The sequence below is a fragment of the Perissodus microlepis genome, chromosome 9 (genome assembly GCF_051167445.1).
Source record: "Perissodus microlepis isolate ML-2025 ecotype Zambia chromosome 9, ASM5116744v1, whole genome shotgun sequence".
Lineage (NCBI taxonomy): Eukaryota > Metazoa > Chordata > Actinopteri > Cichliformes > Cichlidae > Perissodus > Perissodus microlepis.
In genome coordinates this window covers 21,127,864-21,144,227 of record NC_140469.1, presented here as the reverse complement: position 1 = coordinate 21,144,227, position 16,364 = coordinate 21,127,864, and the positions used below count along the sequence as shown (strand labels likewise).

General features: G+C 39.4%; 3 protein-coding genes across 12 annotated transcripts in view; all 3 read right to left on the bottom strand.

Annotated features, from left to right (window-relative positions):
* Positions 1–472: 472 nt before the first annotated feature.
* Positions 473–2,532, bottom strand: LOC146380486 (uncharacterized). The gene is made up of 4 exons (XM_084939597.1): positions 2,226–2,532; positions 1,151–1,261; positions 967–1,068; positions 473–768 (listed from the first exon to the last, which is right to left on the bottom strand). The coding sequence occupies exons 1-4, from the start codon at positions 2,415–2,417 to the stop codon at positions 682–684; spliced, it is 492 nt and encodes a 163-aa protein (XP_084795723.1). The 5' UTR covers positions 2,418–2,532; the 3' UTR covers positions 473–681.
* Positions 2,533–3,565: 1,033 nt separating this feature from the next.
* On the bottom strand, positions 3,566–4,826 carry LOC146380485 (uncharacterized). The gene is made up of 4 exons (XM_084939596.1): positions 4,580–4,826; positions 4,289–4,393; positions 4,087–4,188; positions 3,566–3,962 (listed from the first exon to the last, which is right to left on the bottom strand). The coding sequence occupies exons 1-4, from the start codon at positions 4,775–4,777 to the stop codon at positions 3,873–3,875; spliced, it is 495 nt and encodes a 164-aa protein (XP_084795722.1). The 5' UTR covers positions 4,778–4,826; the 3' UTR covers positions 3,566–3,872.
* A 5,939-nt stretch (positions 4,827–10,765) lies between these two features.
* Positions 10,766–16,364, bottom strand: part of slc4a2b (solute carrier family 4 member 2b) — a 45,831-nt gene continuing 40,232 nt past the window's right edge. For all 10 annotated transcript variants that reach the window (XM_084939585.1, XM_084939590.1, XM_084939591.1 and 7 more), the window contains 7 exons: positions 16,097–16,324; positions 15,902–15,991; positions 15,626–15,792; positions 13,720–13,973; positions 13,465–13,634; positions 12,940–13,113; positions 10,766–12,650 (listed from right to left, as the gene is read on the bottom strand). In XM_084939585.1, coding sequence (XP_084795711.1) covers positions 12,570–12,650; positions 12,940–13,113; positions 13,465–13,634; positions 13,720–13,973; positions 15,626–15,792; positions 15,902–15,991; positions 16,097–16,324 — 1,164 coding nt within the window. In that variant the 3' untranslated portion in view covers positions 10,766–12,569. The remainder of the gene's footprint in view (positions 12,651–12,939; positions 13,114–13,464; positions 13,635–13,719; positions 13,974–15,625; positions 15,793–15,901; positions 15,992–16,096; positions 16,325–16,364) is intronic.

Here is a 16,364-nt window from a genome sequence, read left to right as displayed (position 1 = left end):
CAAATGGGATGGTCATTTAAATATTTTATTTCCATGAAATGAAAACTCGTGAAGATTTCAGAGTCAAACATAGGCCTTATGAACACTTAACAAATGTTGATCCATGTATAGTGCATCCAGAAAACATTCACAGTGCGTCACTTGTTCCACATTTTACAGCGTTATTCCAAAATGGATTGAACACATTTTCCACTTCAAAATTCCACACAAAAAATGACAGTGAAAAAAGTTTGCATGTAAATTTTTGCAAATGTATGTACTAATATGTACCTTATGTACTCTCAGCCTTTGCTTAATATTCTGCTGAAGCACATTTGCAGCAATTACTTTTGCTGCAATTATCTTCCTTGTTGCTTGTTTGAAAATAAAAATTTGGCCTGTAAAGAATCTGAATTTCTAACAAATATAAACAACACAGTCATGCATTGTTGTTGGGTAATGCAACAGAGGGGTGACTTATTGCACACACACAGCTGTTTTACTCTTTTTATTTCATGTAACACATGGAATACATTTAGTTTAAAAGGAAAGAAGCCTCCTTTCACGTGTTTATCATAAGTGAGTAAGTGAATACTAAAAAAGTGACACTACAGATGAGTATACATGCAACCTCTTAACTAAGGTAATTAAAGATTGCCTTTATAGTTTTGTGGATATATTTGTGCTGCAATTAGGATCGTATTAGCCGCTAGTACGAGACAAAAGTGTAGGAGAGCCCGTGTGGTAGATCATCTGTCTGTAGTGCTGCAGCCTGGCTTGCTTCATCTCCTGAATCAAGATAGAACACAAAAAGATGTCTGGTGATTATTCACACTCGGAAAACTAAACAGACACCACAGACCATCCAGATCTAATCTAGGTTTTTGAGCCATCAACAGCAAAAAAAAAAAAAAAAAAGGTTTATGCAGCAAAACGTATAAAATGTAAGAAAAAAAAGAATTTTTTTAAACACATGAGTAAAATTACCTCTGTGAGTCTCGGTCTCTGGATACAGTGAACATATGGATTGGGTTCATCTTGTATCTGGTCTTCAAATGCTTTGAAGCAAATTGCACAATCCATCAGAGGCTGTGGAGCAATGACAACATAAAGAGCTTTAGTTCTGATAGGCAATAAACTACTTTTTTTTTTAATGTTAGCATTTGCTCACTCGATCATTCCTGAAGGGGCATCTCTGAGGGTCAGTCTCAGTTGTTCCTTTCGGACACTTGGTGGGTTTCAGGTGAACGTGATGGAACAAGTATTTCACACGAAATACATCCTGAAAGAAATAGAGGTAAATTTTATGAGGTGCAATTGCAAAATGGACTAAAACCTAGCAGGTTTCATCGCTGATTTTTCTGTAGTAGTCAGCTCACGCAAAGCACTGTGGTGCAGAGGTCATGTACAGGAAGGCAACAAATTGCAAAAACAGTCTGAGAAAGTGGTAAACAAGCAAGAAGGCCAATGGGAAACACTTTAGCTTTAGTATGTTTCAGGCTTACTAAATCCACTGCAGCTGTGCCCCTTGGCGTGCATCAACAGATAAACAGATAAATGTTTACTGTATGAGCCCCTGCGTAATTATGAGTGTCTGTAGATACGTAGCAAACATCACTGTCTTCTTGGCAACAATACTCAGCTGAAGTCATCAGCAGATCTGGGGAGCCAGAGATAAAATCTGCTGCAGTTCAGTTATCTGCCTCACTCTCTCAGTCTCACATCTGTACAATCTTTGTTGGCTTTGTTTAGTCTGTTTGGCCCCCAAAGCACCCTGCACATGCAGCCACATGTACACCACTCATACCCCTGATAACAGTCTAAAAATCCAACATGATTTTTTCCCCATTCAGATTTGTTGCATTTTCAAAGTGTTCCTTTAATCTTTTGAGCAGACTGTAACTGTTTTGTTTTTCTGCACATAAATCAAAATGCTTGTGAATGTTTTAAGTTTCAAAGTTCACATAATCCAGTAGAGATAGGAAAACAAGTTTGAACCTGAATTTTCCAGAGCCACAGAGAACTGCGGCTGAAAGCAGAATTTAAAGTATTTTTCTCTTTTTTAACATTATAATTCAATGTTGTCTTTTAAGTTTTAGCTAGAAACATTTATGTTCTTCAGCAGAGCTTTAGAAGACTGTTGGTGCAATCACCCTATTACAGAACGTTAAGCAAAAACACTGATAACACTGATTCTGGTCAAGAGTTTTCAAAAGAGTCGACAGCCAAATCTAAATGATGCTCACCTCCTGTTCTAACTTCTCCACAGTTCTCAAAAAGCGATAATGGTTTTGGACCTTATCGTGGGTGCTGAGCTGTTTTATTGCCAGATCCACTCCTTTCTTGTAGATTTCAGGCAGACCATTGTAAGAATCCTGAGCTTTGGTGGAGTACAGCACAGCAACTGCACAAACCAAAAACAGCAAGCCGGCAGCCATGTTTCTCTGAGTCTGGGAGGAGAGCAGGGCAGCTTGGAGAATAAAGACCCGCGTTCAAAACAAGTCCTTTTATGGCTTTAGGAATCACAAGTGAAACTAAACATACCTATCAACAACAGACCAGCTGCACTCACTGTTTATATCCCCCAGTTTCCTGTAATACCCAGGAGGCCACAGACTAAAACTTTCAGATGGAAAACATGCTCAATGTCATAATAGGAATTTGTTCTTACAATAGCTAACTTATCCAGAATAAGACCTAAAGTGTGATTAAAGCTGTGGATTAGCATTGACAATCTAATGATACATTTAAAGACGACCATCTTCAGCTTTTATGCTCTAGGAGCAGAAACATTCTCTGCAGGGATGGGGTTACATAACACCTGGGGATGCTTACATAACAACTTCATTTCAATGAAACCACAACTCATAAAGATTTGTTAGTCACACACATTGCAGCAAATTATCACAGCAAAGAAAACTCATTTCATTCTACTTAAATCAAAGAAAAAGTAAATGCACAGGTATTACACTGTTGTAGCCGAGCCAGTTTTATATACTTCATAGATCAGAGTTCCCAAAGAGGCTTCATAATAATATAGTAAAGGAGAGAAGTAACAAATGTTTGTAAACATTTTGTGGGGATTAGATTGCTTTTATCCAGTAACTTTTCTGGACCACAAATGATACCATGTGACAAGAGGCCCCACTGAGGGACCTTTCAAAGGCTCGTGGGCTAAAACGATTGAGAAGTACTGGTTTAATAACTTGCCAATATCCTCTGTTTTAAATGCAAAACTTTAACATCAAGAATAATGACTAGTTGCACAGTTGTGTTCAGAAGATTAAATACATGTCATCAGATCAATAGAGTGGAAAAAAGTGAAATAATCGTCACTCGCATGTTCTGACATAGAATAATTTATTTATGCATTTATTTATATTTATAGTTTTGCCTGTTGTTACCACCACAGTGGGTTTTAAAAATAAAAAAAAGTAAGACGTGATCAAAGAACAGACTTCTAGCTTTAATTCAGAGGCTCTAATAAAAGTTTTATATTACCTGTTTATGAATTAGAGCCATTTTTATACACAGTCCCCCCATTTTCAGAGGGTTAAAAAATAATTAGATAGAAGTAAAGCAGATAAAGGATTTGGATTCAAAGTTTATTAGAATATAAAAAGAATGCATACATTTACTTAGCAAGGGAGCTAGGAAGGTTGCATTTGAATGAAATATGTTCTTCACATGATAATGCCTCTCAGAGTGAATAATAAAATATATAATAATAGTTTAATAACATTTCAAAAGACAAGATGCAAACATCATACGTACATCTACCAAACTACAAAAAGGTTAAATGCAGACTGACCAGAATTACCTGTCTGATTGTAGTTTTTTAGATATTTTCAGAAGCAAAGACACTAAATGCTGCATGTTTTCTAACAAAACTTTCACTCTTTGCCTGTTGATCCCAGAAGAACTGTTGACCCGCTGCTGTATCCCAGTTTATTGCAGTGCTCCAGTCTGCCTGCTGTCATTGCCTGCCATTCATAACCAAGTAAAGATAAACATGTTTATCACTGCAGTGCGGTTTCATCACTTATGACAGGCCACAGTTAGAACTTTGGGAGAGACTGTATTAAAGGTAAAGCAGGAGATACTGACTTGTGTGATGGCCGGTTTACGGAGGCAGTGAATATACGGTTTGGGCTCTGGTTCGATTTCTCCTCTGTGCATTTTGTAGCAGACTGCACAGTCCATCAGCGGCTGCATGAATGCACAAGAGCAAAACAGCATAGACAAGTTAGGGCAGGCCATTATCCTCACATTCCACAGTCCTGAGCCGAGTAACTTGCCGAAAACTTACTCTGTCGTTTCTAGGCTCACACGCTGAGGAGTCAGTGGTCCCTTTTTCACAAGTGGTGGGTTTAAGGTAGAAGTGGTGATAGAAGAAGCTTACATCAAAACCCATCTGAGAAGAAAGAAACAAAGCAACCCAGATGAGTTTTAGTTCATGAAAGCATCATATTCTTTGTTGCTTATAGCACATTTCCTGATGATTTTAATCCAAATACACCATAAACCATTAACTAATAACCAGGTTTTATGAAACAAATGATAAAAACTGAGCAATAAAACTGGATTTGCTGTTTAGTACCTCATAGTCCGACTTTGAGACACTTCTTAAGAAGACATAATGATCTTGGATTCCAGAGAGAGAGTGGAGCTTCGCTAAGGCCAGATCTACTCCTTTCCTATACGTTTCAGGGAGTTCCTGTGCATTCGAGGACAAGAAGAAAGCTCCGACGCTGAACAGCCAAACCAACAGAGCAGCCATCGTTCTCCTTGTGGCCATAAGAGTGAGGGTGATGTGGAAAGAGCAACAGACCACCCCCTTCTGTACTGTTTACTCAAAGACAGAAGAACACCCTGCCCTTACAAGGGAGAAAAACAGGCGTTTCTGTTTTGATTATGCCTCAGTGTTGATCCAGAGTAGATGTCTGCATCCTCCCAACTTCTTTCTTTTATCAGAAAGATTTTTGACATTTAAAAAGTAGTTTTCTATCAGCACAATGATAATAAAGTAGTACTGAATTTCATGTAGAAAATCACAAAATAAAGTTGGATTGATAAAGTAACGAGAACACATACTAAACTGATTTACATTATTTTACTGAAGGGAAATCTATCGGCGCTCCACAGGGTTCAATTCTTGGTCCTCATTTTATTTAACAACTGTATAGTTTTGTAAAACAGTTTTGTAAATAATGTAAAACAAATATAATAATTCTTGGCATAATTTTAAATGTTAATCGTAAATATTAGCTGAACTGACCACCGACTGTATATAAAGGATTGACTAACCATTGTGATATTACTGGTTTGTTTGCCCATTTTCAAAGGTTTCGACCTGAGCATTTTAGAAAAAGTGAGTGAAGTTGCAAACTCATTGGGAAGGTTTCTATCCGGTCGTTAAGTCTGACGTCACTAGCCGTGTCTGGGCCTAAACTCCGCTGCAGGTCCATATATCAAACGATCACTATGGCATTACTGAGAGTTGAAAAATTGTCTAAAGTCTTTCATCTTTAATAAAATGATCAGCGTTCTGCTCTACCAGGTGTAACAATTGAGTTTAACATCCAGGCATCCATGAAAACGGAATTTATGACATTTAACGGAGTTAGAAGTTAGCAGGGAGTTAGCTCGCTAGCTTCTATCTAAATACAATATAGCATGTCCTGACTGCGGGGTTTTGGAAACAAATTAAAACGTACAGCTCTGTTATCACTTCCAACATAAATGAAGACAGAAAACTAAACAGCAGTGACGTTTGTAGGGTTACTGAAGTTTGGCTAGCTGGTATATAATGATGTGCTATGTGACCGCTAGCGACACAGCTATGTTAGCATAAAATAAACAAGCTAACTTTTTTCCACTCGATAAAAGTTAACTGAGTGTTCTCGGTGGTCAGGAACAAATGTAATTGCATGGCAGGATGCTGTAAAAGGACCAAACTTCAGCCAGGAGAACAACTGAGATAATCCATCCACAATACGAGGTTAGTCATTCATATACTGCTGCATGGGCTGGGCTGTAGTTACAGCCTAAGGTTTTAAAAACTGAGCTTAAATAAATGATTAGCGGTAATAAAAGCCGAGGGAGGTCAACAGTGATCACTGACTGTTTTAGGAGCTTTTTGAGATTAAATAGAAGAAAATACAAAACATTAAACATGTTAACAACACAAAAGCCATATTAAACGCAGACTACTTTAGGCCCGGAAGTAGGATTCGTCACGTCGTCACTTAACGACCGGCTTGAGCTCAGTGGATCCAAACAGCCATTTTTAAAAACCAGTCAAAGTCTTTATGGCGCCATAGCAGTCACCCCCCAGTTGCAATTAAAAAGAATGTAGGTTTTAGGTACTTTTGCATTAGATACCAATTTCAGACCAGCAAGCATACATACATCCTTTATATACAGTCTGTGGAAATGAGTGTTTTAATTTCCTCACATAATAGATAAAAAAAAAAGCTCATCTTCAGTCCCTGTCTATTAAAATTTCAGATCAAGTCAGGAACTGAAATTAATTGAAAACAGATACTTTAAGAACCATACAAATAAAAAGCGGAGTATAACATTTAAAAATACTAAATGTGTAAAAATATCCTGCTCGCTGATAAACTGCTCGAAGACGGCCAGATTCAAACCTGGAAACTTTCCCTGCAGATTCTGCTCCATGTTATCATCATTGCACCATTTCACTCCTGCAGATTCTAGCTGCTTGCCTTTGGTAGCCGCTGAGGTCATGAGTGAAGACAGAAGAGATGCTGTCTGTGTCAAAGCCTGATTCTTCTACCTCTGCAACCCAGTGGACAGGTATTCAGTCGCAGCCTTTCTAACCATATGTTGTTGTAACTATCCACTGTTTTCATGTTAAAACACCTATGTGCATAATAATTATTCTTCAGCATTTCGTCAGCATAGACAAGTCATCATCTTCCATTGAAACAATGGGCGATCGCATTAAACTGCAAGCACATTTTTACCGACCAATCGGGGGTTAGACATTTAGACCATAGTGCAGACTGGTCGTTAGGCCTATGTGACTTAGGCCTGACATTGTCACCATGATTGTAACACATCCAAAATGGCAAATAGGTTAATGTTACATGGTTAGGGGTCACATGCCTGCAAAACCTCCATATGCAAAGATGTGAATTGATGCAAATTCAAAAACAGATATTTGTCTCATGGCAGCCGCAGCTGTTTTGTATGACTCAGTGACCATATAAAGGAATTTTACTAGTTAATAGGTTCACCATAGTTTTGAGAGCTTAAAGTCTGGTGAAATTTTACCAACAGATTTGTGCATTATATTGTAAAGAACCTAATTAAAGTTAAACGAGGCCTGGGCTGCAATTTCATGCAATTTCCATTTGTACCACTAGATGATGCAGTGGGCCTGTGTAAGCTTTCAACACATTTTTAGGCTAAAAAGAAAAGATGACAAAGTTAAACAGGGATCACTCAACTGATAAAATGTTGCCCCCTGGTGGTTAACGTTTTAGTTTAATTCTCTGTGTAATTATAAGAAGTCCCTTTAAAACACAGGAACACGTCAGAGTCCAAATGTGTTTGAATGGCAGTGGGACATCCCTGGAAACACATGAAACAAACAGAATCAGATGCAGGTTTACTCGCTTACTTTAACCCAGTGATTTATTATTTTGGACAGTAACCAATTAAAATGACTCAGGAAGAAAAGATCCAACTTTTCCATGCTTTTTTATTTCTGTATCCAAAATGAAAAATTATGTGCAAGTATAATTTGTCTCTTTCCACTAAACGTGCTCGAATATTCTGGATCATATTATAAACACAAAGCCCTTAACATCAGTGTAAATAAAGCATCATCATCATCATCATCACTATCCATTAATAAGGAAATAAACCTCCATATGCAGCCACTGTCGTCCATGTTTACAGACCGTCACGAGTAAAAGCTGAACCAGTGTGTGGCAACCTCTGGTGGGCTTATGAAAGAGGAGACTATATTACTTTTTATTATACATGTTTATTTTTTGTTACTGGTTATAATTTGAAAATATGTCTTACAAAAGATTCTAAACTTTCCATTGTTTGTTTGTAAACACGTGATACAAATTCAGTTTATCATCATCTAAGCTAGAGATTTTTTATTAAAGCAAACTATCCATTAATAGACACACACACGACCCTGAATTGGATAAGTGGAAGAGAAAAGATGGATGGATGGAACAGCTGAGTAAATGTCCATCCATGTAAATGTGAAGCAATGTAACATTCATAAATATGTAATATAAAGGATTTAAAAACATCATGGGTCTGATTTTCGGCATTTTACATTAATCATCTGTAAGTATTGTGGTAGGGTGACGATGTCCCTCTTTAAGTGAGACTGCATTGCATCTTTATTCTTCCTCCTCCGTCCCACATCTCTGGAGTCATACAGCTCACCAAAAACATACAAGCTTAGCAGATTTTTTTAATATGATGAAATTATCACTGAGAAAATGAATCAGCAGTATATACTCACATATCCTCTGTGTCCTGTCCAAACTACAGTGTGTCTGTAGAGGCCTCTGATGGTTAAGCAATAACTTAAATTCAAATTGGTGATGTGTCCCACACAAAAAAACTAAGCACATCTATTTTGTTGGGACCTGGTCGCTCTAAGTGGAGCTGTATCTGCCCTATGAACTACAGTACAAAGAGCTTGATGCCCCTGTTGTAATGTATCCGACTCCTTCATCTGTCACTCACTAACACTGCTTTTCGTTTCTCTCCTCAAATATTTAACTCCTGTCTTCACTTCAAGTTTCTAAATATCACAAACACCTGTTCCTACATGTACACCCCCTTTCAGGCTCCAATCAGTTCAGTTACAAATACAACTCAGCCTGTCCCAAGTTACTATGGTAAACAGGGCTTTTCTACTATACTTGAGCACTCAAAGTGTTTTATATGTCATGTCTCATTCATACATCACATATTTTTACAATGCATTCTGTTTAACATTCACACACATTCACGCTGAACGCATTGGAAAGCAAAGTGGGGTTTAGCATCTTGCCCAATAAGAATTATGCAGACTGGAACAGCCAGGGACCAAACTTCCAACTTCCAGCTAGCAGATGATCTGCTCAACCCCCTCCCACCTGTCAAGTGCTCTATGAGGGTAGAAACGTTTTTGCACAGCAAATGAAGTCAGCTGCCATGAATCAGATGTGCTAAAAGGCCATACTGTCCGCTCAACAAGCCCTGAGCTGGAAAACACATAGACCACAGGTGGGCAACTTCTGGCCTCGAGGGCCAGTGTCCTGCAGGTTTTAGATTTGTCCTCGATCCAACACAGCTGGCTAAATTACCTCCTCAAAACGTCTTAAACTTCTCCAGGGGGCCTGGTTATGAACTAATCATGTGATTCAGGTATGTTGACCCAGGGTGAGATCTAAAACCTGCAGGATACGGAGTTTGAGACCCCTGGTCCATAATATCACTGAAGGAAATAGTAATAACTGTGTTTAGTGACAGAGTAAATTTCAAGAATGTAGTAATATTTGCGTTCCCTTGACTGAAAATCTGAGTAAGAACCTGAGTCAAAAAGTTGTTTAGGATTTCAACATTTTAATAGAACAATCTATTTTTTGTGTTTGTTTTATTGGAGCTAAAGCAGGGGTGGGCAACTCCAGGCCTCGAGAGCCGGTGTCCTGCAGGTTTTAGATCTCACCCTGGGTCTACACACCTGAATCACATGATTAGTTCATTACCAGGCCTCTGGAGAACTTCAGGTCATGTTGAGGTCATTTGGCATTTAAATCAGCTGTGATGGATCAAGGACACATCTAAAACCTGCAGGACACAGGCCTTTAAGGCCTAGAGTTCGACACCCCTGAGCTAAAGCATGCGATCTTATTTAATCAGAATAAGAACCAGACAATGCACAAAAAGGCCACAGTCAATCAGAGTGAAATCATGATGGCAATTTCCAGTGCCATGATTTTCCAGATTTTTGGAGTCGCGGCTTCAATAAATAAAAAATATGATCCAACCACCTCTTCAGTTTTGCTAACGCTGCACTACCAGCACATAAAAAACCTGCACTTGCTGTGACCTTTAACTAAAACTGAAACTAAAGCTTCAGGAATACTTTCATATCACTTCACACTTTTTGCTCACTGGCTTCCCTTCAGGTTCCAGGTTTTACAGATTTTATTGCTGAGAATCAGAACGTTTCTTGGTCCTCTGCTCACACACATTGCTGGTCCCTCACTTTTAATATGTGGCCAGCATTAGGAGTGAGACCCGTGCACCTGTCCACACTCTTGAATATACCGTCCATGTAATAGTAAATTGAATACATGCACACACTCATGCTTTCTTCATGCTTCACAGCATATCATAGACCAATATGTGAGTCAGATTGTGTTCTTGCAGACTCAGTCTTGATGTTTGTTCGCACATTCATTGAAACCATCATATTTGTGCTGCCAAACTCTCTTTTTTTGCCATTTTAAAAACTCTTTGATGTTAATTTTACAACTTTTTAGTCAAATACCAGATCATTAAGAGAAGATTGCTTCCACCTGCATAATTTCTGCTTGGTGGTATGGCTGCTCTGGGACTTCCTCTACCTTTCAGTGGAAAAGCAGTGGAAAGGAGAGCAGCACCAAGACGTGATAGGTGACAATCATAGAGCCCAGTTCCTTGTATGTGCAGTTGGGACTAAATATGTCTTCTGTGCATCTACCTTTTCTCCTTCCTCCAAGGTGTTTTACATAAAGACAGCCAAACAGACACAAACAATAGAAAAGAACTTTTATTCATCATCAATATTTGAGCCATTATTGTACACGGGAACATCAGCAATAGCCTGAAGACTTTATTGCTTTGAAATGAATCCACATACTTTTAATCATCAGCATACTTTGACATACACAGACTGCCTTCACTCCAATCACAGGCACAAGAAGCAGACACAAAACTGACACTCAAATCCAACCTCTCATAAATATCGCCTTCACTGCCGTGGGCGTGCTGCAGCTGAACGTGTGTGTACAGAAGAAAAAAAATATTGTGTGACGTAACCTGATTAAGGCTTCTAAAGCAGCAATTACTCCACAGATTATAAACAGATAAATAACAGAGATTTTTGATTTACGCATGTCTCAAATGTGCAAACTACTGTAACGTGTGCCATCCTTACAACCACAGGAGACACCGATCACTTCATGGTCCCACAGGCACTTCAGATTTTGTGCGACCGTGACATGAAAAAGGCAACAAGATCACAGCAACAGTGAAACTGGCCCGCCTGGAGGAAAAAGTAGTGCTTGAAACATGTAGGTGAGAGTAACAGGGGCTGAATATTTAAACTATTTGACACAGTCAAAGCTTTAACCAATCCATGAGATTGTCTAAACAGGTTGTTTGGAAATTTTGTCGACCAGGCTGACACAATCGCGAGTGACATTAAAAACGAGGAATGTCCTGCTGTGAAAATATTTAAAATTAGGCTGAAAATCCTTCAAGTTAGAGGAGATCTAACGTGACTGAAGTGCAGCTTATTTTTCTGACCACAAAACTATTTACACGAGACATTTGGCACAAAGAAACCACCGTGTGTATATATGTATGTGTGTATATGTGTGTGTATATATATATATATATATATGTGTGTGTGTGTGTGTGTGTGTGTGGAGACATAATAATAAGCCACAGTGTCATTTTCCATTTTTAAAGAAGTGTTTGCACGATGAGAAATGTGATGTCATTAGTTTAGAGAGAAATTGCATTTTTTGTACAGTTTTCTTTTTTCTTATGGAACGTCATAACAGTCCCACAAGATCTCCCCCTGCTGGTGATCTTCACTCACCACAGGTGAAATATAAACATTTAAAATGCTGCATTTTCTGCACAAAAACAACAAATAGTTAAAGTAGGCTAAAAATCACTCAGATCATTTAAGAAGCAAACTAAAGCAACACTGATTACATAAAATACAGTCATTGTTCAGATTTTGTTATGTTAAAAGTGCTACAAGCTTTCGGGTAAAGTGATCAGCTGTCTAAAATAAGACAAAATAAAGAAAAAAAAATCTTAATACCTTTATATTTCCTTCGTAAGGCGCTTGGTGATCTTAAAATGTGAAGAAAAGAATGCGAATAGCAATAACTCATAACGCATAAAGGAATGTATCCCGTATATCTTCCACATATTCAATGTGAATCAGAGCAACTTTCAGGGCTAAAAATCAATCAATCGTACACGTCTATCTACTGTTAACATGTTTAACTCGAGCTCGAGATAAAGTCATTTGATTCGGTATCTCTTGTCCCCTGAAATGTTTAAAATAAAAACAAATAAACTAAGCGAAGAGTTTCCAGCTGCTTTTCCATTATTTGAGACACAAACTGTTATTAAAGCAGCAGAAAAGCTTCTTAAATAGCTTAAAAAGCCTAAGCAACCTTTGACATACTGCATTTCAATGTCTTGATGATGATGATGAAGAGGGACATCGCTTGAAGGACGCCGTCCCAGAACTCTAACTGGTGATAACTGACAGATTTTCGGTGCGATTTGACGATGCGAGGGCTCGCTGTGGATCACACCGGCATTTGCATCTCCGAGTACTCGTCGTGACACTCGCGCTCGTCAAACTTTGGCTCTGCGTCGTCAGCATCCAGCTAAAAGAAGGACAAGAAGTCAGATTCAGTAACCTGAACTAACTCCGAAACAGTTGTGACTCATTTAAACGACTATTTTATCACAATTTTGTTTTATTTTTTAAAAATTAGTGAAATTTTGATCTGACGTTTTGTGCTACCCATCTCTGTGGATCAACATCAGAGCCATAAATGTTATCGATATTATCAATCAGTTCTAATCATAACATTTAAATTATGTTTCCTTTTTTACCTCTACAGTGTGTGTCAGCGTAAAGCAGGGCACTGCGCCCCCCTGTGGTTAACTTACGCATGCCATCTCTCTGACAGTGAAGACTCGTCGCAGCACAAACATCTTGACGGGGACGGTGAGGATGAGGACAAAGGGGAAAGCCAGAGACGCCGCCGTCGACATAATGGCCCACAGCACCGCCAAACACACCAGCTGGATGCAGGTGAAGAGATGCATGCGCAGCGTGCGGACCTAAAGGGTAGAGAGGTCGCTCACATATCTGACAAGGACAACAGTTTCTGCAGGGAGCGCTCAAAAAATTCCCAAATGTAGATACGTATAACCTTTGCAAACTATTTTAGGGGTTTAAAAAAACGTTTAGAGGTTGTGTGGGTTAACATAGATAAAGTCTCCCCTAGCTGGAAACCGCTCTGAGGGAACTCAGGCGTTTTTAAGTGTGCAAAACATCTTTTTTGTGACAGACCTCAAAAATCCTGAAACTTCTTTTTCTGTTTGTTGCTGCTACAGCAGAGCATCTCCATGCTCACATCTCTTCTGGTCCTTTACTTTGGCTGTAAATGTGTGTTTTCATGTTCCTCTCACCTTGCGTACGTAGGTGTGGTCAGGGTGATACTTTGGTGGCATGAGCAAAAGCATCATCCGCTCCGTTAGCTGGATACCGTTGAGCGACATCACTCCCATGTAGAGGAAGATCCCGAAGAGCACGGCGAGGGGGATCTGACACAGCAGGTCGCCGATCACGATCGACAGGCCTAACGGAGGAGAGCGTTAAAGGGTGAAAGTTCACACAGGACAGAGCCACGGGGGGAAAGAAAAGATGATAAGTCTGGAACTCACCAACTAAGATTGCAACCAGAAGCCCGGTGACCCGCTGCTCCTTCACCTCCTGGATGCGAGGTTTGTCTCCGGGAGCGACGGCCTTACTCATGACGGTGAGGGCGTTGACGTGGGTCACCGAGCGAACGGTCGCAGCGGCCATCCACGGCAGGCCGAACAGAGCCGAGGTGCCGCCCAGCACCACGATCAGAAGTAGGTCCAGATGGAAACCAGAACCTTTGACAAGCATGCGCTCCTTCTTACTAACTATCAGCCTGCAGGAAGCCGGGACAGAGCCAAACGTAAGAAACACATTTCAGATTCATCACATATGATGAGGTACGGCATTTTTTTTTGTGTGTGTGCTTGTTTATCTGCATTTTGATGCGTTACAGAAGCTAAAACACTAAACACATCATTTAGAAAACAGCTTAAACATCTGATGGGTTGAAACTGGGAAATAGCTGGAAAATTCAATCTTTGGTACGACCACTTTTATTCTTCACTCTGGGTAAACTTACTCCTTTTGTCCAATTTCCTCAACTTTTTTAAGGACGCACTGCACACCATGTCAAGACTTTTGACTAATAGTTTTTTGCAGACGACCCTGTTAGTTTCATAGATTCAACTAAAGGAATCAGAACTAATTGTGTGTTTTGTGACAGGCTGCTAGTAACAAAATCCCTAAAGATATCATTTCAAACTGGCTCTTTGCTAAATTGTTGGTTATGTGTAGACACAACAGTAGTTCATCCCTTGAGTAAGGAGTTTATTTTATGCTTGAATGACTCATGAGGTCAGTGCTGAGCAATTTAAATAAACAAACAAACAAAATATTCCTCTGAAAATGGTCAGGTACATGGAGTGGACTGGACATGAGTGGTAAAAGCAGCCAATGTCCAACAAAACTTGTCCAGAAATCTTGGTCAAGACGAAAAAATGATAAGAAATTCTGGCTCCTTGGAAGAAAAACAAATAAATGAGCAGTGGTTAAAAGTTTAAACTTGTGCACTGTACTGTACATCACGACTAAAATACACAAAACTTCCAGAGAATCTCCTGATTCAATAAAATGTTGGTCACTAAAGAACTCGGCTGATATTTTGTTGCTGTAGTTTACTTTACCATTTCAGTTATGGTAAAAATGTAGAAAATAATGGAAAAAATAAAGTAATACTGCCCCCAGCAGGCCATTGTAGAAAGTGTTAAACTGAAATAAATATATTTATACTTTAATATCCTGCATAAAAAAAGCTGAGTGACATTTTCCCCGTTATATTATCTGCCTTCTTTCAGTTACAGGGTGTTTCTCTGTTTTTGGAAGGAGGTTATTTAATGTGCAGTCTACTCTGTACAACTGTGTTTAATGTAAAAATGATCTGGCTGTTTAGAAATATCAGTTAGGAAATAAATAATGACCAGATGCATTTATTTCTTTCTTAGTAAAAAGTTACAAATAGTTCTCTACTAAACTTGTTTGAGCTTTTAGTGGAACCTGTAATGACCCCACATTTGGATATAAATCTGATAGTTTTGTACTTTTAAAAACATAACAGATTTTATTTATTTGATTACTGAATGACGTTCAAACAAAACTACTGAAAAAAAGTCCAAAAAAAGTTGAGGGAAAAACTGTCAGTGCCCTCCGCCTGTAAAACCATTCCTGGTTTGGGGTCTGTCCCTCTCTCTGTTGTTGCACCTCTAATGTGCGTGTTGTTAATTTCATTAACATCAAAGCAGCTGAAACCGATTAACAACCTCCTCTGCTACTACACTGACCAGATCAATATCCCAGGACTTTGACTTGATAGTGTACACAGGGAAAAAAATAAAAAGTGTTCCTTAAGGAGTTTTTGAGCAGCCTATAAATGTACACCAGCAACTCTTCAAACATCTGCCTGTGTGATGCGGCTCCAGCAAAACTCACGTGGTGATCTGAGTCTCCATGAAGATAAGGATGAAAACCAGCAGAGCGGGCAAGCAGCAGGCAAACATCATCCAGATAGGGAATTCCCCATTTGATCCAAGCGGACTGATGAACCAGCCGCGCTTGTCGGGATTCGTCACTGAAAATCCACTGGGGACACTCAGTTTCTGTAAGGAAGACACGAGACAAACTCCCATCAACCTCTGAGATAAGGAGGTTCCTTATTTTTCCAATATTTTGCATGATAAACACACTGCACAGTCCACTGAGTCTCACCTGTGTGTATGTGTCTTCTATGGAGTAATCCACCAGAACCATGATGAGAATGGCGATCGGTACCCCAAAGTCTCCAATAATCCTGCGTATCTAAACACCACAGACGGCACGGTTTAAAGAAGACTGCTAAATATGTCACATCAAACAAGATCAAATATTTGCTGCAGATCTCAATTACAGATTTCAGCTCCTCACCCTTCCAGGGAAGAAAGCGCTGTTCTTGAATTTGCGCAGGTAGAAAGCGATAAAAAACGTCCCCGCCATGAGAACCAAAGAGAGCAGCGCCGTGTTCGGTTCCCCGCTGACCTTCACAGTCGCCGGCTGGCTGCTGTTTTTCATCATGAGGGTGATGTTTTCCGCCAAGGCGTCTGCATCGGTGCCGTTGTTGAGGGAACAGCGTTTCAGTGGGTGCTCCTTGAAAATCTGCACACAGAGGTTTCATATTATAAAAAGGTGCTCACGC